The following is a 21,216-nucleotide window of genomic DNA, read 5'->3' as shown; positions in this document are numbered from 1 at the left end:
AAACAGTTTTGACCACAGAGTTCTTCTTTATCTGCCCGCTCTGTGCATCCATAAATATCAGTGGACTCCACAGACAATCCACACTACAAGACCAGGCTACCATGGTAACTACCTCCACGAGATCTCTGCTTCATCACACAGTGAAGCTCCGTTCTGAACCTGGTCCCTGGCCCAACAGGAACTACCTTAAAATAAAGCACTTCAGCAACTAAAACAATCCTTTGGATAAACCTTCAGGAAGCACTGTTTTCTACTGATCACTTCTCTCAGGGCTGTGGATGCACTATCTAGATATTTATCTTCTATGATCAAACAATTAAATGTTTTATCAAATGTTGCCCACAGTATTTCCTGAGAACATTAAAGATGCCACAAACAAAGTCCCCATCAGAAAAGAAAAGCCTGCTACTTACAGAGAAGATATAAATTAGCATCTTTGGAGTCTAGGCTTATTTTATTAATTTGCTAATTCAGACACTGTCTCCTTCCAAAGATGAATCGAGGCATCCCTTTTTTCCTTCTTTTAATGCTATCATCAAAATTCAATGGGCCTTGACCAGCGGAGGGAACGAAAACACAACCGGCTGGATCCTCCAAAGGCCCGTCTTCATTACTTTTACTATTTAACTTTTAACTTTTAATCTTGGGCCATAAAAACTGTCCTAATAAAAGATCCATAAATATCTCCTGAATGTGCAAAGGAGTGACTTTGACGAGCCATGAGCATATGCTGAGCTCTTTTCACTGATGGGCCTCGGTACCTGTGACTGTCTAAGAAAAGACACTGAGCAAGATGTAGATCTTGATTCTCTCAGGAAGCGAAGGGAACTGCCTCTGTTTCCATCTTAAAATCCCATTATAGAAGGAATGAAACTACAGCCTTCATTTATCTTTAAGCCAGTTGGGCAGATGTGGGCATCACCAGTTCAAGCATTTTTTAAAAAATTGATGAAAGTATCATATAAGTGAGTATATAATATTATTATATTATTTTATGATATCATTATACATTATAATTTAATTATATGTATGACATATATAATAAAAATATTATATATATATATGATATACATAAATGACAGGGTAGTCTGGGACATGGGCCTCACTGAAGTCCCCACCTAGGAATCTCTTCTCATCCAGTTTTGCTTTGCACAGAGAAGGGGCTCAATTCTTATTTGCCAGAGGAATGAAGGAAGGCACCCCTTTGAATATTGCTCTTTCCAATTCTGTTTCTAATCACACATTGAATTCTAAAGTAAATACAATTAATTGCCCAATAAACAGTCTCAGATTATAAAATGGCTTTTCCTGCACATGGTTAATTCAACTGAATGACGCATTTTTAAAATTAAAAAACACTCAAATCTCCACATTATTTTCCCTCATACCTTTTTCAAATTAAACTCTAAAAACAAATATACTTTTAAAATCATGTTATCATCACAGTGCATTTCTGCATGAACAATACATAAGGATAATGGCTTTTATAATGTGATGCCTAAATGCAAGTTTACAGGAACCGGCAATTCGTTATATTAAATACTGGGATTTTTTCACCCACATATACGGCTTTTTTCTCTTTTCCACAACACACTTCTCTAAGGACACACTATCAGGCTGTGATAGTCGATGATGCCATCTTGATTACCAATATTTTTCTAGCTTTCTTAAATTAGATCCAAGGAGCATTTCTAAGTTTGGAATATTGGACAGAATATCCTGTGTTTGAAGCCAGCCTTTCTAGAACTCTTTATTTTTTATGCCCAGAGAGTTTCATACAACTTCTTTTCATATGTAAAGTAGATCCATGTGATCCTATCTTACACATTCAATGGAGAAGAATGTGTAAAGAGAAGTAGCTATGTGTTTTAGCACTGAAGGAATCATCTGTCATAAACAACACGCCGTATTTAATATTCAGATCAAGACAGCTCTGTCTCATTCCAGCAGACCCTTCTGACAAAAGCCGTCCCCCGGCTGCCAGGCGTATCGAGTCCAGCTGAGGACAAATTTCAAGATGAACCTGAAATCAATTTGCCATCAAATTTTCATGCCTCTCCCAGACTATCTGTGGCATTTTAATTACAAGCACCCTAGGCTGGGGGTACAACAGATATTGACACACAGCTCCTACAATAAACTTTATTGGCAACCTCTGTCTGAATGCAGTACTCAACTAGAATAACAAGAAATAGAGCAGGATGTGGGAGCCAGGAGGTACCGTGATCACTCTGGAAGGGTTTTGCTCCAGGGCTTGTTGTAGGCAATAGGCCTGGGAGCCAGGACGCCAGGCTCTCAGAAACAGAAATGACCTGCAAGTTCAAAGAGCCAGCAATGCCTAAGAGCCCTGCAAGGTCCTGGGCCTTCTCCACGGGGTGGCCAGGTGTCGTCAGGTTTCCTTTTGTTTTCAGGTGGACATTTCAGGCTGGCATGGTTTCAGAGCTCTTGAAAGACTTCAGATTCTTCTGGAAAGGTCAGGGTGTCTGGGCAGAAGGGCTGCCTGTAAAGCACGCGGAAAGGCTTGGTTTAAGGAGACAGGAATGGTCTGACGGTATTCAGAGGCCACATGTGTGCTGGTGGAGAGGCGGGAGGTGACTGGCGGCCTTTACCTGAACAGCAGCCCCCCTGCTTCTCCCCGGCTCTGTACAGCCTGCAGCAGGGCCGTTAGGATCGAGAGACAGGGGAGGACTTGCGATCCGCCTGGCACGGGTGACTTTTGTGCTGGGGAAACAAACATCCTGGGACCACGGGCATGCAGTCTCGAGCAGGCGAGCCGGGCAGCCCATCAGAGGGGACGAGTCTGCTCTCGGACACACTGCAGGCACACGTCACCTTGCTCCCTCCGATGGTCACCAGGACTGAGACAGCGCTGACGACCACAGCTGTCTCCGCCACACCGCACCAGGCGCTGGAGCAGACCTCCCTGCACACGCCATCTCAATGACTCCTCCAACACCTGCTCAAGGGGGCAGCTGACTGACTCCAGTATTCCTGCTGTCCAAAATGAAGGCACGCCTATAAATGTACACAGAGCGGCCCTCGGATCCTCCTGGGATTGCCTGCAGGATGCCCCTGGGAGCACATATCCCAGGATGCTCAGGGTTTTTACATAAAATAGCACCACATCTGCATATAACCTAAGCACACTCAATTCTCCTCTACTTTAATCTCCAGATTACTTGAAATACCTAATACAATGCAAATGCTATATAAATAGCTGTAAATGCAATACAAACGCTCTGTTAATAGTTGCCAGCATGTGGCCAACTCAACCTTTGCTTTTCAGCTATTTCTGGAGCTCTTTTCCCCCAAATATTTATGATCTGAGTTAGCTGAATCCCGAGATGGGAGACCCACGGATAAGGAGGACCAACTCTACACAAGTTGATTATAAAATTTAGTGATATAAAAGATGTTGACACACTAAAAATGAAATATGCAACATTCTTCATTGTAAGTTTCACAGGACTAGCTTACTCTCACCCAATGCTTTCATTGCTTCTTGGTTAACTCTTGCATACCAGGTCAAGATGCAGCTAATGAGTACTGGTTGATGCTTTTAAGTTATCCAGCAAGATGAAAGTGAAATAACTGAGACAGTCACTATTTTGAAATGTCACCCATTCTTCAGTGGCACCAGTGGCTTCTGTGCTGAGTTGGATAATAGTTGTTTTTTTGTTTTTTTTTTTAATTACTGTGCTAAGGAAATACTTCCCCTTTTTTTATCTTATTCATAAGGTAATGACTACAGTCATGATATGCATATATTTAACCTGCACAATTAACACCGTAGTTACTTTTCTTTCACCAAGACAATATAAACAATCAACCAAGGCTTGGTTTATAGCTTTTGCCTATTTCTGTGGTGTAAATACTCCTAAGGCTGCTTCAGGCTAGCAAGGTCACCTCCCGTTGCAGGGCTGAGGACCACGCGCAGCTGCTCACAGGCCTGTAGCATTTCCACTATCCAGACCCAGACAGACTCAGGAACACAGATAAAAATAGGCAGAGGTCGTGAAAGGACTAGGAAGCCAGGAGCTGTGAGTATTTAATAGCTTTGTTTTGAATATAATTTATTAAAAGGTAAGTTTATGTAACTTAAGTGTTAGTAGTATCTGTGTTTAACAACTGGATCATAACATTTCTGCCAGCTTAAGGTCACTGCTGGTTCCAGGGAGACAGGCCGGAAGAACTCACTGGCTGCTGCTGCTGCTGCTAAGTCGCTTCAGTCATGTCCAACTCTGTGCAACCCCATAGATGGCAGCCCACCAGACGCCTCTGTCCCTGGGATTCTCCAGGCAAGAACACAGGAGTGGGTTGCCATTTCCTTCTTCAGGACTCATTGGAAATGGTGCCAAAGAGCCAGTAAGCACAGACGTGTGTGTGCACAAATGCCAGACACACACACGCACACACACACACCAAAAGGAGATGCTCCTGGCATAATCCCCTTGTCTTCTTTGAGAGGGAGGTAGTTTCAAATACAGCCGGGGATCCCAGGATCGAGAGGTAACCACAGCGGATAATGAAATATGTGTTCCTGGGAGGAGTCGGGAGGTTTCTCAAAGACACAGGAGGCGGAGAGCCGCAGCACCAGGGCGGCCGCGCGGAGGGAGCACCGCCGCGTGACCCACACAGCAACACCTGCGCGGACCAGCTCCCATCAGCATCCCCGAGACCGTCCACCAGCTCTTCTTTGGTTCATTTGGCCCGGACGGCATGGCCCACTTTCCGGGACACAAGAGACAAGTACCTTCTTATTCTCTGAATCCCGTTACTTCCGAGGCAAAAACTGATTTGAGAAATAAGACAGTGAGAATCGGGGTGGGCGTTGAGTCTGGAAAATAGTGATACCCTGATGTCCAGGCAAGGTGAGTCGGCTGTGCCCTACAGTCAGGGGGCCAAGTCATTCTGTTCAGTCCAAGCAGGCGAGAATCTGGAGGCTCCCCACACCTTATTAAGCGAGGGGGAGACACAGAAAGCAGCATCGGTACCCAATAGGGCAGCCAGATAGCGTTTCCCTGATACATATTACAATTCAGACGCGTTCCCAGACTGTTGGAGGTGTGTATCGGGAAGCAGAGAGCTCACCTGGCTGGAGACAGCCCAGGACATTTCTCAAAGGCTGTCAAAGGTAGGGACGGTACGTGGGTAACACTGATGCTGTGTGTTGTTAACTCAAGGATGAGACGCCTAACGTGACATGACATTCTCTGCCCATTTATTCAAAACACAAAAACACAGGCAGCTTCTTACGGACGGACTGGACCAAAGTATTACAAAATGCTCCCTGGAAATGCCAGAGTTGTAAAAGAGCTGCGAGATATAAAATAGAACATCCTATCACTTGTCAGTAACACGGCTTGTTTGTTTCCCTTTTCCTTTTTTATTTTTATCCCTGAGGGTCAGTTGCTTAAAATAAACATCGGTGTTTCCCAGGCAGGATTTACATTTCCAACGTGAAATCTAATCTGTGGTGCTTAGCTGGAAAGAAATATTTATATGTATGTATTGCTGTTAATCTTGTTTTTCTTTTTAAAAAGGAGTCAACACACACAGATCATTCATACTCTCTCCACTTCTGACTCTTTTCCTTCTCTGCTCTCTGTTGGCGGAATATCAGAGCACTCTCGGTGTCTATCATGTTATTCGAGATAATGTTGCCCTTGCTAGAAAGAGCTGGCTTCTTGTGTATTTACTGCAGTGGCACAGATGAGGAGGCACCTGACCTGAAGGAACAGGGTCTTCGTGTAAAACAGGCCCTGGGTAAGAAAGCAACAGTCATCACCCAACCTCCGGAGACAGCCTGGCCCTTAACGCCCTCCCCGCCTAGCAATGCAGCAGCCCCGGGTCCAGGCATCATCGGGCAGGTGCTGGAAAGACGACCACCTGGAAAGAGGTCTCTAACTTGCCCATCAGCATGTGGGTGGGTGGATGCATTTTTTTTTTTTTTTTTTGAAGAGATGCTGGCCAGATCTTCTAGCCAGCCAGGGGTGGAGGGAATCGAGAAGGAAGAGACTCAGACCCTTTCCTTTTGCCTTTCGTTAGGTTAAAATAAAATGTTACAAGCATCCGAGTGCTACTCTTCATTGCGGAGAGTGGCCAAGTCACGGGCCAGAGTCGTTTTTGGGGCGGGAATGATGTAGAAAGCCCGCGCGTGGGCGCGGGGCCAGGGGCGTGCAGCCTTCCTGTCCGCAGGGAGAGCACGGGGCCAAGTTATGTTTGGAGGGGTGCCTCCGGCGTCCTTCATTCACGGCCCTGAAGCCACACCCCTGCCCTTGAAGCCGGTGGCCTCCCTCTCGAGGCAGCCACCCCCCGAGGCGAGCCACCTTCTCTGGGGCACAGACCGACCCGAGCCCGGCAGAGGGCCCGGGAGCGGGATGTGTGAGGGGCTGAGTGGACACGGCGTGCCTGTGCGGTCCCTCCAGAGCCTTCCTCCCCTCTGGAGCCTGGCCAAGGAAAGGCAGGTTGCTGAGCCAAGCCCCGGCTTCTCTCTCCAAATCACATCGCTCATGATTAGGGGGAGAGAGGCCGAATCTTCCTCCCCGGCCTCTCCACCCACTCCCGATACAGAATCAGTTCATCTGGGTAATTTTTAAAGCACGGCGCTGGGGCCAGCTGGAACCGGTCGCCACTTCCCAGCCAAATGCTTCGAGTTTCTTCCAGCCTCCAGTCGACGTGCTCTGGGTACCGGGAGAGCCCGAGACCTGGCCAGGCCGGGAATGAGGCACTGGCTCCCCACGCTGCCAAGCAGCCGCCCCAGTGGGGAGCAAGCAGAAAGCCTGGACTTTGAGTGTGGCTCCCTGGCCCTGAGACCAGGGTCCCTGAGATTCCAGTGCCCTGAAAGCCCTGGAGGACTGGGGTATCCAGTCTTGGCCCAGGTTCCCCGGCTGCCAGGGCGAAATGTGTGTCCCAGCCCAGAAAGAAGACGCTTTTCACGGAGCAACAGATTCGCTGTATTTGCTTTGGCCTCTTCCAGCTCTGGGGTGACCTGAGTGCCACTGAGCAGGGCCCGGGGGACCCTCTGACTTTATTCTAGAAACTAGGCTTGTTAAATAAGGCATTGTCAGGCCAGGAGCCACCTCGGACTCTTGGCAAGGGTGTTGACTCAGTATGAAATAATATCAACAGAAAAGAACAATGTTCCCTGTTTTCTCACTCCAGGCATTCTCGAGGCTGGGAGTTGGTATTCGTTTGGAATGGGCCAAGCGCTTTCAAACTCAGTTCTGTGTGTTTAAAAGATCTTTAGATCTGAAGTCCTAGGGCATGAGGGCTGCCTGATGGGATGACTCCTAACAGTACCTACTGAGCTCCGGAGACTCAGAAACGCTCAGGAGTGGAGAAAAGGGATTGGGCAAGATACACCACTTGTCTCTTTTCAGGCACAAAACCATACACGTTTATACAGGCTTCTCCTGGGGCCCCTGCATCTCTGCCCAGTCATTACTCATGCTCATTAATGGGTGTTTGGTTTCTAAACTGTTCAGCTTTGGAACTCCAGTTGAGGTGTTCTAAAAAGTAAAGAATCCAGCTGTGCCTACAGCAGAGGGCCCCAGGCGTGAACCCGCAGGCCCCCTGAAGCGGGGTGTTTCAGAGTCCGCACTGAGCCTGCAAGCCCCTGACGAGCCTCCCTTCTGCTGTTTGGAATCTAGAATTAATTCTTTCTCTCCTCCCCGATTCACAGAGATGCTTTGAGGAAGAACTGACTCAAATTCCATCAGTTCTGAGTGCAGAAGGAAGGAAAAAAACAGGACAGTATTACTGGAAATCTGCCACCACGACTTCGGTTCTGTTTCTGGGACCAGCCTGTCCTTTGAGTTTTTATGAAACAACAAAGCAACATGGGCCCCTTCTGTGCTGGGGAGCTCATGAAGAAAACCGTGACAAGAAACTCTTGAGAAATTCTTCAAATTTTGTCCAAGGATGTTTAACAAACCCACAATGGAGAAATGCATTCTGAGAGAACAACTGTCTTCCTGATAAATATTGGTTCGGAAAATAATTTAATTTATATTTGTGAATCTTAGAGAGTACCTTTCTCATAGGATTTTCTCTAATAAAGACAATCTTCTTGAATTCACTGTTTTTAAACTTTTCCCCTCCTTTGGGGATATTTGATTCTATCCACTTGCCAAAGAACTGTTTTCTAATACATCCTAGAGAATATATGAGTTCATTTTTCCACAGATGCATTTCTATACACCTGGTATTTCAGTTATTTATTAACCATGCCTAGTTTTGTGGTTTCTAGCTTTATATCTTTAAAGTCATTAAAACTTAATAGGAGAATTAATCATAAAAGACATCTATCAAACACAGTTGCCAAGCACTTTCTTTTTCCCCCTGACTGACATCTTTAAAATGTATTTCAATGTTATTTATTTCATCACACCCAGGGAATAAAAAAAAAAATACCTTGCAGCTTCCAAGTTCAGAGAAAGCATAAAAATGTGATTTACTATTTATTGTACAGTTAGGCACATGCATATTATATATTGCATGTTAATCTTCAACTGCTAAATTTAGCAAATTTGACAACACTACCGTTTGCTAGTGAGGAAAAAGAATCGACATCTGTTCTCTTCCAGATACGATTCCTTCTTGGAAGGAATCAGAAATACTCCCAGGCCTCCTCTTTTCTGGGTAAACTGATGGAATGCTGGCTGTTTAAATGGACAGTCAAACCACAATGCCCCCTGGTGGTAAGATGATGCACAAACATTTATTAGCATGAAGGCACACAATATTTTCAAGAGAAACTTCAATTTTAATGAGGCAGAAATTCAAGTTTTAAAAAAGCACACGGATGGTGTTTTAAGTAGAATATAAAGAGTGACCTGACTGTTAGTTAAGTCAGAGGAATATTTAGTTTTATCTAAACCACCTTGAGAGAAGTGTTTTGTTTTTTACAATATATTTTAATCCACAGTGAAGACTTGGGATTAGGGAGGAAAATCAGAAGTGCAGCATATATAGTTTTTAGACTAAATTTACAAAATGAAACCATCAGCGGAGGTGGACCTGTGAACCTGCTGGCTTAGTGTCTGTTACTCCAGGTAAAATGGGGTGAGAGCAGACTCCAGATTTTACCAGGGGACGGGGACCCCATCTTTCCAGCATGCTCTCAGCGGGCACCTGATAAGCAGCTTACAGGGAATTTCCTCAGGTCAGACATAAATAGAGATTCTCAGGTTCCCTTAATCCAGACAGACATCGCTTGTGAGTTAGGCCTCATCAATTTCGAAAAGAGTCAGTTAACACATGCAAGGCGGGGCTGTGGGAAGGCACACATGTATGTTCAGTGGGAATGTGTGAGATGTGGACTCATGAATCACGCAGACAATACTGACGCCTTGTAGGAATTACAGAGCACTGCACCCCCCTTTCCCAGGAAGCTGCTCTTTACTATCTGTGAAGGGGGGATGGGGGAGCAAGAGGAGGAATTGGGACACTTCCTTCTTCTCCAGAGAAGCTGAGCAATTCACAGCTTCAAGGCACACCGCAGGTACAGAGTGAGACTCCCCCAGATACCGGAGCCCAAGACCCAGAGCTGCCCCCTTGGCTACTTATGACTTGTTTCTGATGCAAGACACTACCCTGATGGTTAAGATGATACTGCCCAAGAGATGACACAGAAGGATGCCGCAATGAAAGTGTAATCCACACTAAAACCTGCACACAGATGTTCAATGCAGCATTATTCACAGGAGCCAGAAACTGGAAACGATGCAGCTGTCCATCAGCTGATGAATGGTTCCATGAAATGTGGTATATCCATACAATGAAATATTACACAGTCTTAAAAAGAAAAAGTAGTGATATATGCTACAGCACTGGTGAGCTTTGAAAACATGATGCTGAATAAAAGAAGCCAGAGACAAGAGACCATGGATTCAGTTCAGTTCAGTCGCTCAGTCATTTCCGACTCTGCGACCCCATGGACTGCAGCAGGCCAGGCATCCCTGTCCATCACCAACTCCTGGAGTTTACTCAAACTCATGTCCATTGAGTCGGTGACACCAACCAACCATCTCATCCTGTCACCCCCTTCTCCTCCTGCCTTCAATCTTTCCCAGCATCAGTGTCTTTTCCAATGAGTCAGTTCTTCACATCAGGTGGCCAAGGTATTCGAGTTTCAGCTTCAGCATCAGTTCTTCCAACGAATATTCAGAATTGATTTCCTTTAGGATGGACTGATTGGATCTCCTTGCAGTCCAAAGGACTCTCAAGAGTCTTCGCCAAAACAAACAAACAAAAAGAGTCTTCTCCAACACCACAGATCAAAAGCATCAATTCTTCGGTGCTCAGCTTTCTTTATAGTCCAACTCTCACATCCACACAGGACTACTGGAAAAACCATAGTTTGACTACAACGGGCCTTTGTTGGCAAAGTAATATCTCTGCTTTTTAATATGCTATCTAGGTTGGTCATAACTTTTCTTCCAAGGAGCAAGCATCTTTTAATTTCATGGTTGCAGTCATCATTGGCAGTGATTTGGGAGCCCAAGAAAAGAAAGTCTGCAACTGTTTTCATTGTTTCCCCATCTATTTGCCATGAAGTGATGGGATCGGATGCCATGATCTCAGTTTGCTGAATGTTGAGTTTTAAGCCAACTTTTTCACTATCCTCTTTCACTTTCATCAAGAGGTTCTTTAATTCTTCTTCACTTTCTGCCATAAGGGTGGTGTCATCTGCATATCTGAGGTTACTGATATTTCTCCTGGCAATCTTGATTCCAGCTTGTGCTTCATCCTGCATATAAGTTAAATAAGCAAAGTGACAATATACAGTCTTGAAATACTCTTCTCCCGATTTGGAACCAAGTAGGTTGTTCAACATCCACTTCTAACTGTTGTTTCTCGACCTGCATACAGATTTCTCAGGAGGCAGGTCAGGTGTTCTGGTATTCCATCTCTCGAAGAATTTTCCACAGTTTGTTGTGGTCCACACAGTCAAAGGCTTTGACATAGTCAACAGAGCAGAAGTAGATATTTTTCTGGAACTCTCTCGCTTTTTCAATGATCCAACGGATGTCTGCAATCTGATTACATGGATTACATAACTCCATTTATAGGGAATGTACATAACTGGCAAACCCATCAAGACAGATTCCAAGGGCTGGAAGAAGGGGCATTTGGGATGATGGCTAGGGAGGGTGGATCTTCTTGGGCTAATTAAAATGTTCTAAAATTGATGGTGGTGATGGATGGATGCACAATGCTGTGGATATACCAAGAAAATACTGAACTTTACACTTTACATGGATGACCTGTGGACTGGCGCATTGTGTGTGAATAAAGCTCTTTTGGGTCTTTTTGTTGTTGTTAATGGATATTGGAGAGCAAAGGGAAGGCAGGCCCTGCAAAGTTCCAATGGACATAAAAGTGTTCCAGGGAGACAGAAGATGAGGAAAGGGTAACAACCTCCAGAGAAGCACAGAAAACTCTGTCAAGCAGGAAGCCCAGTGTGGCTTTTTCAAAGGGGATCTGACTGCTCCACGGTCCCAGAAACTTTCCACAGACAACTCCAGAAGGACATCTCTCTCTCTCTGTCTCTGTCTCTCTCTCTCTCTCTCAGAGATCTGGATTCAATCAGCCTGGAGCATCACTATTTTTAAAGAATTTCCCAGCGGTCGGTCTTAGTGCACAGCCAAAGCTGAGTACCACTGTTTGGGAAGACAGCCAGCTCCAAAGCCGGAGCACAGTGAGGAGGGAAGCTGGGCGAAACGAAGCCGGCATTCGACTTTGCGCCATGTCTCTACTTTCCACTCCTTCCCATCTCCCATGTTCCTCTCCAAACCCCTGTGTGTGGCTGTGGCCAGTGGTCTGTGGTCATCCTCAGCCCCACCATCTGATGGTTTGTACCAATAATGCCGAAGTGTTTACACATACACAGGTATCTAAACCGACCTGTCTGCCTATTTTTTCTTTTACAATAGGCAGGCAGTCATCCAAGAACTGCTTCATGATACCAAAAAAAAGAAAAAAATCCGTGCAGAGGGGAGGGTGCTTATGCTCCAAGTTCAGAATTCTGAGAGCATTGACTGAGAACCTCTGTTGCTGACACCCAGTTGACCCTCTGCCCTGCCCAACACTGCTGACCACTAGAGGATAAAAAGCCTCACCCCATCCCCACCCCTGCGGGGCTGCACACATTTCCCTGGCTGGGTTTTAATCCAGCCTAAACATCAGTGAACCTGAGGGTGGTACCTGCTTTGCTCACTGCCCAGAGAAGGACAGCCCCTGGCTTTGAATCCTTTCTTCTGGAACGTCGTGGAGCCAGAAAACACCAATTCCTCTCAGAGCCCACATGGGTGTGGTCACACACATTCTCTCTGGGTCTGTCCTGATTGATGACAACTTTGGAAAACACTGCCTGAATAATTCATCATAGAGAAAAAAAAAAAAGCTTTGGGATTAAATGCTATGACTAGAGCTTCCAGCACAAACATCCGTGTGCTCTCCAAAGAGCCAGTCCAGCTGGATGGCGGTTGGGAAATAATCGAGGACACCCAAAATGAAATGGTCACGAGGCACCCACTCACCCCATCACACGGATGCTCGGGTCTCTCCGCCAGGTGCTCTGACACCACGTACCTGGAACCTCTTGCCGGGGGTCTGCCTGACTTGGTGGAATGGTACCCACTCAGTGAGGAGCATGCAATATGTTCTTTAAAAAGACAGAAGGAGGGGAAAGAAAGGAATGAAAGAAGGAGAGGCGAGAGGGAGGGAGAGGTGTAAAAATGTTGGCTACGTTTTCTGCGCAGTGAAACTGAACGGCCATGGGGACGATTCAATTTAATCTTGGCAACCAGGATGGAGATTTAACACCCACGCTAAATGCCAAGCAATCCATACAGTTCTTTCAAAGGCCCGTCTTTCCCCGCTGCACACATGCTCCTCGCAAACACAATTAGCAGCGCAGTGACTGTCAGCAGACGCTCGCCCAGGCTGCCACTGCCTGGGCCACTGCCACTGGGGTCAGCGGGCACTCGCGCGCGGGCACCACGCATCAGGACCCTCATGGGGCGCTTACCACCTCTCTTCGCGCCCTTCTGTTTCACTGCTGTGGTTTTCTAGTTGTTTTTTTTTTTTTTTTGCTTGTTTTCCTTTATCCTTGTGCGAATCAAAGTTTGGGCCCACCTCCTCCCTTCTGCCTGTCTTAGCTCTGTCCTAAAAGACTCAAGGCAGTGAAGCCTCAAAGCGGCCAGGATGTGGGGCTACTTAATCCCAGCTAGCCAAAAGCAGGAATGGCTCTTGCAGCCCAGAAAGATGAGAGCTGAGGGAAGATCCCAGCCCCGCGGCGTGAAATCCCAAGGTCTCGACGTCCAGAGCAAACGGCCCCTGCGCTGCCGGGCCTTGAGTCTCCCCCTAGCCCATTCCATGGATATGGTTTACCCACGCTGCCGTCGTGTCCTGCGCTGGGGACGGACGGATAAAGCCCAGTGGCTGGGCCTGGAGGGGAGAGGGTGGCGTGCCAAGCCACCCAGCCCGGGACGAACAGTGGTCCAAGGGGAGCTGGCAGGAGCTCGGAGCAGCGATGCAGGAAGCCCTCCATACACAGCATGGGGACACAGCTGCCCAGGGCCCGAGTCTCGCCGCTCGCCCCAGGCCAGCAGAGCCCCACCAGTCCCACCTGGTCCTGCAGGAGGGCGAGCTCAGGTGAAAGGCAGGCAGGTGGTACAGGGCCCAAGAGGAAGAGAAACAGAAGGGGCTGGCGGAGAGCCAGGGGCTCCCCGAGGGCCAGCCCCTCCCGGAGAGACAGCACCGTGTGCGGGAGGCCCCTCCCGGGAGAGCAAGGCAGGTGCCAAAGAACACCGCTGCCTCCCCCACGCATAGGCATTATGACGGGGCTGAGGCCCTGAGGCCCATGCCCCACCCTGGACACCGTGAACTGCTCTGGGGGAAGAACGCGCCATTTCTCATAGGGAAGGAAAGAGGCCCAGATGGTTGTTATACTTGGTAAAATTCAGTTTTAATCAAACTCGGTTAATTATTGACTCAACGAGGATGAAACTAGAATAAAATCATTTTTGCCTTAAGCCAAACTATTAAGAAGCCTCATATAGTTAATAGACTAAAAATCCTCAGAATTATTCCTTTCGCCTACGTGATATTCAATCTTAACTCAATCATTATCGCGCTTATCTCTCAATGCCAATGAAGGAGAGACGGACGGCTGAGGACTTTGAATTTAAGAGAAAAAAGACCGCGGAATCGCCATACCAAACACCGGCGTGCTCTCCACCGAATCAATAAGACAACATGACATCCCTGCTAGGTTTTCCTTATCACAGAAAGCTCCCAATTTTTGCATGTCACTAACTTCCCTTTAAGCTGAGTATATGCAGCCTTTTCTCTGTCTCTGAACAATTCCCTCACCCAGCACTGGCATTATACATATGCCATGTGAAGAAAAATGGAAAGTTTTATCACAAACTCTATGGGCAGGGCATGTGAAGCTTGGAAAAGTGGTCCCTCCAGCAAACCTTGCCCCGAGGTGGGTGGAGACGTGTTACCTTCACCCCTTACTTTATAAGCTCTGACAGCACTAGTGGCCCCACCAACAACGGGGTGAAATTTACGAAGCAGTATGAGTAAGCCTTGAAGTACAGGGCAGAAAGTGTAATGAAGTTGTTTCTATTCTCTTTATGTCAATGACCTTGACAATTTCCCAAAAATATCAAATTTTCTTGAAACATCTTTTTCCCAAGTTTTAGTACTCTCAGCATATAATTAGCCTACCTTTTATCTTTTGCCTTTTTTGAAATGTAACACTACAGTGTCTGGTGGAAGACAGTCAAGAGTGATGCCTTGGGACCCAGGCACTGCCCCAGCAACGCAGTGCTGGGCATCCACCAAGGGGACACTATAATCATGAAGACGGCTTAGATTCAATCAAGTAAGTACATCAAATATGCAGTAAGGTTTTGGTGGAGGGCAATAATAAGCATACTATTTCTGCCCACAAACCAATTATCTTAACGCCCATTGGCTATTTCAATAATTATTGTCATTGGCATAACCCCCAAACAGACCCATGGCTTAAAGTTAGTTGGCTTCATGAGCATAAAACATACGAACTGAGAACCCACTACCTCAGTCTCAGATCTCTCCTGATGGCCAGTGGTCACAGTAAGATGTTACCGGTGAAAAATTCCAGCGTCAGTTACCAGCAAACTGCCAGACTCCACAAAGATGTGCTTGTTTCAGAGCTAAATGTGCTCCTCCACTTACCTCAGACTTTTTATATAAGTGTGATTATTTAAAACTCACAATGAAAAACAAACCTTGGTAAATCAAGCAGGTACCGCTACACTGCTATTTAGGATGACAGCAAGCCAGAACACTGCCCGGCCAAGTGCTGGCAAGGGCGTGGGGTAACAAGAGCCCTCGCCACTGCTGGAGGGGATGCGAGGTGGGCCAGCCACTGTCAAAGGCAGTCTGGCACTTTGTACAAAACCAAACATACTCTCAGCATATAAACCAGCAACTGTGCTCTTCCGTATTTACACAAATGAGCTGAAAACTTATGTCCACAGAAACATACACAGGATATTTACAGATGTTTCATTCATAATTGCCCAAACGTGGAAGCAACAAAAATGTCCTTCAGTAGGCGAATGGATGAGCACACTTGGGTACTTCCAGACAGTGGAATACTATTTGGTGCTAAACAACAGCAGTGCAAGCAAAAATCTACGGACCCGTGAGAAGACATGGAGGAAACGTAAATGCCTATTTCTAAGTGAAAGAAGTCAATCTGAAAACGCTTCTAACGATGGTTGTATGCTTCCAACTCCAGCTATGTGACACTCTGGGAAGGGCAAAACTGTGGACACTCAAGACGTCAGTGGTTGGCACAGGCCAGAGGTGAAGGGCGGGAGGAGGGAAGGGGCCCAGAGGGCTCGGGGCAGTAGGACAGTGCTGGGCACATGTCACCAGACATTCGTCCAGACGCACAGACGTGCGACACAAACGGGGAGCACCAAACAGAACCACGGCCTGCAGGGGACAGTGATGCGTCACCGTGGGCTCACCGGCGGTAACGAATGAGCCCTGAGGGGGCGGGGCGGGGCAGGGGCTGCCCACCGTGAAGGAGGAGGTGCACATGCGGGGGCAGGAAGCAGGTGGGAAACCTCTGCACTTCTCTCGGTCTTGTTGTGACCTTAAAACTGCTCTAAAATAAATAAATAAAGCCTATTTTAATAAAAACGAAAGAAAGAAACTTGCAAAGGAACAAATTACGAGTGACACTGGAAGAAAACCTGCCACCAGTGGGTCTTTTGAGTGGATGTATGCAGTTCTGGAATCAAACCACTCTGTCCAGTCTCCTGTGTGCATGTACCCTCACCCCGGACCCCACTCACCGCCGGACAGGCCTCGGTAGAAACGTGCCTATCAGAGAGCTGCCAGTTATTCCACGCCAGGGCCAAAGGCATACGCACACACAGGGTTTGGGGCCTCAGCATTTGATACCCCCACAGCTCCCGGCAGAACCTTTCCAGATCGCACCTCCTTCCAGAGTTTGCTACTGACATCACTCTTGGCAAAAGTGAGCTTCCTTGATTTCTGAGCACGCTGTTCTCCTTCTTGAAGGTTTCGCAGAGGCTGACGGGAGAGAAGGGCATGAGTGACGGCCTGTGCCTTCAGCAGTGACCCGTCTTCTTCAGTGCAGATGGCTCAGGGGAAGGCGTCACGGGGTGCTGGGGTGACCTGTCCACAGCTTCGACACTGGCCCTCAAAGAACCTCCCATCTTCGGGGTGCAGCGGTCACCAGCCCATAACGACAGAGCAACATGGTGGCTTCATGTGGTCTGCTGTCAGTGACATGTCCAAGGGGCTGAGGTTAGAAGCCACCCAGCAACCTGGCGTGTGCAAAGCACATCTTTCCTTGCCTCCCATGGCCACATGCACAAAAGCAAGTGGGACGCACCCACCCCTCTACCACCGTCCACCTGGGGCAGCACGGGCACCTCTAGCAGCGGCCAGGAGAGCTCAACAGACCCACAGGACACCAGCCACCTACTGATGGACGTGATTCCTCCCTTCAATTCCACCTTCAGTTCATCAGAGACATGGAATTCTCTCCCAGGACTACATTCCACAAAGACATCTTCATCTGTTTATAGCTTTAAGAAGGCAGAGCACCAAGCATGACTACAAACATGTGCTTGACTTTCAGCTGCAGGGAAATGAAGAATGAGCATGGGGAGGCAGGGTAACTCCCTTTAGAGGAGAGAGATCGTGCCTGAAGCTTCCAGAGGTGTGACGAGGATGGGGGATAAGCCTGGGATCCTGGGGAAGCAGAAGAAAAACAGAGGGGCTGAGGGCCAAGAGGAGCCGGTAAAGCAAGGGAAAAACAGTCCAACAGAGCCATGAGCTCTAACTTTTAACTCCAAGCTCCAGAATTCCGAGAGCAAAGATGAAAACCGATCATTCGGATCCAGACACTCAGGCAAGTGTTCAGAAGACTTGGTGATTTTTCGACCTAAAATGTTCCTGTCTCAGGGAATTCCTGATAATGAGAAATAAGTTTACTGATTTTGATTCTTCAATGACAGAGTCATTTGAAAGCACAAGAGTTGTCCCTGGTTATTAAAAAATGAAAAGAAAGAAAACCAAGGACAGGTTGGCCTAAGGTAAAACATGATGCTTTTCCCATTGCTTCCTACCCAAGCCCACCCCCAGGGGTGGTGCCTGACAAACTGCCGGCCACACATCTTCCGAGATCTTTTCCTATGCTCACACAGACACGTATTTTTTAAAATGATTCTTAATTAAAAACAATACAGATCAATGAAGCATCTCTACTTTGCAGTACATCATGTCTGGGGTCCTGACCCACGGGGCCTGGCCATGGAGAAAGACTGCTCCGTCCACATGGTGGAGACAAACGGGGCCGGGGTAAACCAGCGGAGGAGGAAATAACAAAGCTCTCTAAGGACAGTTCTGAAGCCCTCGGAACTGGCTGTCACCCCGCGATGGACAGCAGCCTCTTACTCCACTGACAGGCCTTCCTCCGGCTATAGGATCTCGACTGTAATTACAGGAAAGGCCATACCATAAAGACGGGGGGAGGAGCTAATTGATCAAAAGTTCATTGTGCTGACTCAGGGACTGACCGATGGCCGAGCCCTACATTTCTTTTCCTCCCGAAGCCACTGATGTACAGTCCATTAAGTGGTGACCATGCTGACCCAGGAGGTGGGGTACTTCCTACCGAAGCACACGCACGAGCCCCCACCAGAGACCCCTGGCCTGTGCAGCAGAAAGGTCTCTGGGTGCGGCCGGGCAGCGGGCTCTCGACAGGCTCCGCAGTGACCTGCTGCTGGTTCTGTGTTCTCTGGTGCACTGGCTGCTCTGTGTCTCTTTCACGTTTATTGACTGACCTGTCCAAAACGCAAAAGCAAAGACACGGCCTTGAGACCCAGACCTCCTCTAAGGCACTGGTTCCCAGCTCTGTCACTTTCTGACCATCATAAACGTCCAGAATTCTCACCCTGCTTAAGAAGGAAGTGTCACCTTAATCCATCCAAATGGAGAAAATTTCTGGATGATGCCGTGCTTTGCTGTGGGTAATAACACAGACTTTAGAGGGTCAGACAACTACTTCAGCTGTGTGTTCTCGGCCTGCTTACTCACCTTCTGTGTGTCTCGGTTTTCTCACATCCAAAATGAGTGTAAGATTGTGTTGAGGTGTTCACTTATGTAAAGCACACACAAAGAGTGCCATGGTTATACAGATTTATATACCTATAAGTGCACACCAAGTGCTATTCAGGTCTTAGCTACATGTATTATGTTGTTTTCATGGTGATGGCATTTATCAGAACTTGTAAAGAATGACTCTCTTTAAACACCCTGAGAGTATTTTACAAATAATACACCCGACACTCTAAGGGCCTGGCATGACCGTGCAACTGCTCTTCTCTGCTGTAAGAGAGAGTAACAGACACACATTATATACCCACTCAAGTGGACACAGCTTGATGCAACAGACATGTTCCTGAAACTCTGTGCATAAACCAAACCACACTTCCACTCAACCTGGGTACGTTTGCCTCTGCAATGGGTCTTTCAAGGAATCCTTTCTGTTCCAGGAAAGCTTCTAGACCAGAACAACATGAACCACCAGTCCTAATACACAAATTCCTAACAGAGGACAGACATTTCATTACTCAGCTCCAGCTTATGTCTGGAGAGTGAGGGTCACGTCGGGCAGGCAATGGAACTCTAAGACATGCATTATCCCTTTAGGTAACTGGCTCAAAGTCTTCCCAGCCACCTGCCAGGAGGTGGGCCAAGCTCTGACAGCAAAACATCACCAGGAATAAGATACCCAGAGGTGTGACTGCTGAACAGGCGGCCTGTCTGTCCTCTTCAGGAAGAACTGGGATGCTTTCATCAAACATCACATCGCAAGGATGGCAGATAAAGAGTATCTCCCGCACTGACTGCAGACGGTTAGTGATGGCCACTTGGAGTCGTGTGCTGAGCACGACTCTGATTGATTAGTGGTGTCTGTCATGGTCAAAGGACTTGGGAGTGCATGCATGCACGCTGGTCCTCCCCAGGCCCATACTTACGGTGCACAAGTACGCAGTGATAACAGGGCTGACGCTCCTGGTAATTTGTCAAGAAGGCTACAGATTAAGGGAAAACACACATTTGGGTATGACACTGCGAATTCTCTCACAACCACTTACTCCCTGAATTATAACTCTGTAAGTTGCTGCAAATTATTCAGAGCACATAAGCACCACAATAAAACTTCCCTCCAGCCCCAAATACATACAGAAAATCTCCACATAAACCCAGTCTCCCTTAGGAGGGAAGGGAAACGTGGCTTCGGTAAGTGCCTCCCAGGGGCGGGCCCTGGGTTCTGGTGCCAAGGTCAGAGATCCCTCGCAGTTGCTGTCAAGGTTCCAGACATAGCAGAGAGCGCTGACGTAAGCCACAGTCCACAGTGTGGACTGGATGCTGCATATGCTTGATCCCAACACACTGTGCAGCCGGGCTTCATATACGATGATTAAAGTGCCACCAGGAAGTAGAGGAAAGGCCTTGATTGCCGAATAGTCACTGAGGCGGGCTGTCCAGTGGACCACGTCATGGGTGACCTGCCCACTGGCTGGAGGGAAAATATCAGTAACTCCAAATAAGCCTAGAGACATACATATACACACACACATGCATGTGCACCCCTTCAGAAGACACATGTCCTTCAAGACTGTGTGGCTGATGAGACAGGCCTCATTCACCGGCCTTCAACTTAAAACCTCCCCCCGTCAGCTGTACACACATCCCTGTCACCTGAGGGGACCGTCTGCTGCCCTCGCTGTGGAAATGTCACCCCCCTTCTGGGTGCTCATCTAACTGTGATGTGAAAGCGGCCAGCTGGGGACCTCCAGGGGAGAATGCCAAGCGTCAGAAGTCTAGAGAAGGACCGCCAAGTACACCCCAGAGCTCTGGCTCTGCGCACTTAGAGGGGCACCCCACCACGCATCAGACATTTCAGCTGCAGGGAGAAAGGCAGGGGAAGATGCAGATGAGCAAAGCCGTGAGCTCCAGAACCTTGATGCAGGAAATGGAGCGAGGAGGGAAACGGAGAGGAGGGGCGATGGAAGCAGGGGACACTCGGGCCCCAGAGGCATCTGCTGCCCGCCGCCCCCATCCCCAGATGACTGTTATTCAGAACAGCTTCCTAGGCTCAGATTCTCTAGGCGTGTCAAGACCAGCTCTCATCTTCCAGCTGGCAAATAAAGACACTTCAGGGGTGAGCCAGCCATTTCCAGTGTAACTGGACTTTGTAATTGCTCCCACACATGTACAATGCACCCTCTTACACTTCACCCCAAAACAAAACACCAAAAACCATTACATCACAAGCAGAGGCCAGCAGGAAGGGAAGGAGGGAATTACATCCAACCACTGTTCACTGGGCACCTATTAGGTGCTCGGCCTGGGGTAGAAATGTAATAAAACACGGTCCTTTCCCCCGTGAACTATGCCATCTGATGGGAACGAAGGTGTAACTGAATGATCAGGATACAGAAACACCCACACCATGGAGGGAGGAGGTGATGCTGTCTGGGCGAGTAGAAGTCTGGGAAGACTTCATGGAAGAGGTGATAGCAAGAGCTGAGTTTTGAAGGATGAAGAGCAGTCTGATGACAGACGGATGAGCCCGGGAAGCCTGGGCAGGCAGCACGG

At 47.7% G+C, this 21,216-nt stretch overlaps 1 protein-coding gene across 10 annotated transcripts in view; it reads right to left on the bottom strand.

Moving 5' to 3' along the window:
* The window catches only part of WWOX (WW domain containing oxidoreductase), an 891,989-nt gene that overhangs the window by 560,591 nt on the left and 310,182 nt on the right, over positions 1-21,216 (bottom strand). The window contains exon 9 of one of the 10 annotated variants that reach the window (XM_043898113.1): positions 1,086-2,500. The exons of 8 other annotated variants lie outside the window; for them this stretch is intronic. In XM_043898113.1, the coding sequence (XP_043754048.1) occupies positions 2,456-2,500 (45 nt within the window). In that variant the 3' untranslated portion in view covers positions 1,086-2,455. Of the gene's footprint in view, positions 1-1,085; positions 2,501-10,919; positions 20,135-21,216 lie in introns of those variants that run through there. One more of the 10 variants, XM_043898109.1, reaches the window with a different exon arrangement.

This window comes from Cervus elaphus, chromosome 4, assembly GCF_910594005.1.
Source record: "Cervus elaphus chromosome 4, mCerEla1.1, whole genome shotgun sequence".
In the NCBI taxonomy this organism is placed as follows: domain Eukaryota; kingdom Metazoa; phylum Chordata; class Mammalia; order Artiodactyla; family Cervidae; genus Cervus; species Cervus elaphus.
Note: the sequence above shows the minus strand (reverse complement) of the source record. Positions and strands in the feature narration are given on the sequence as shown.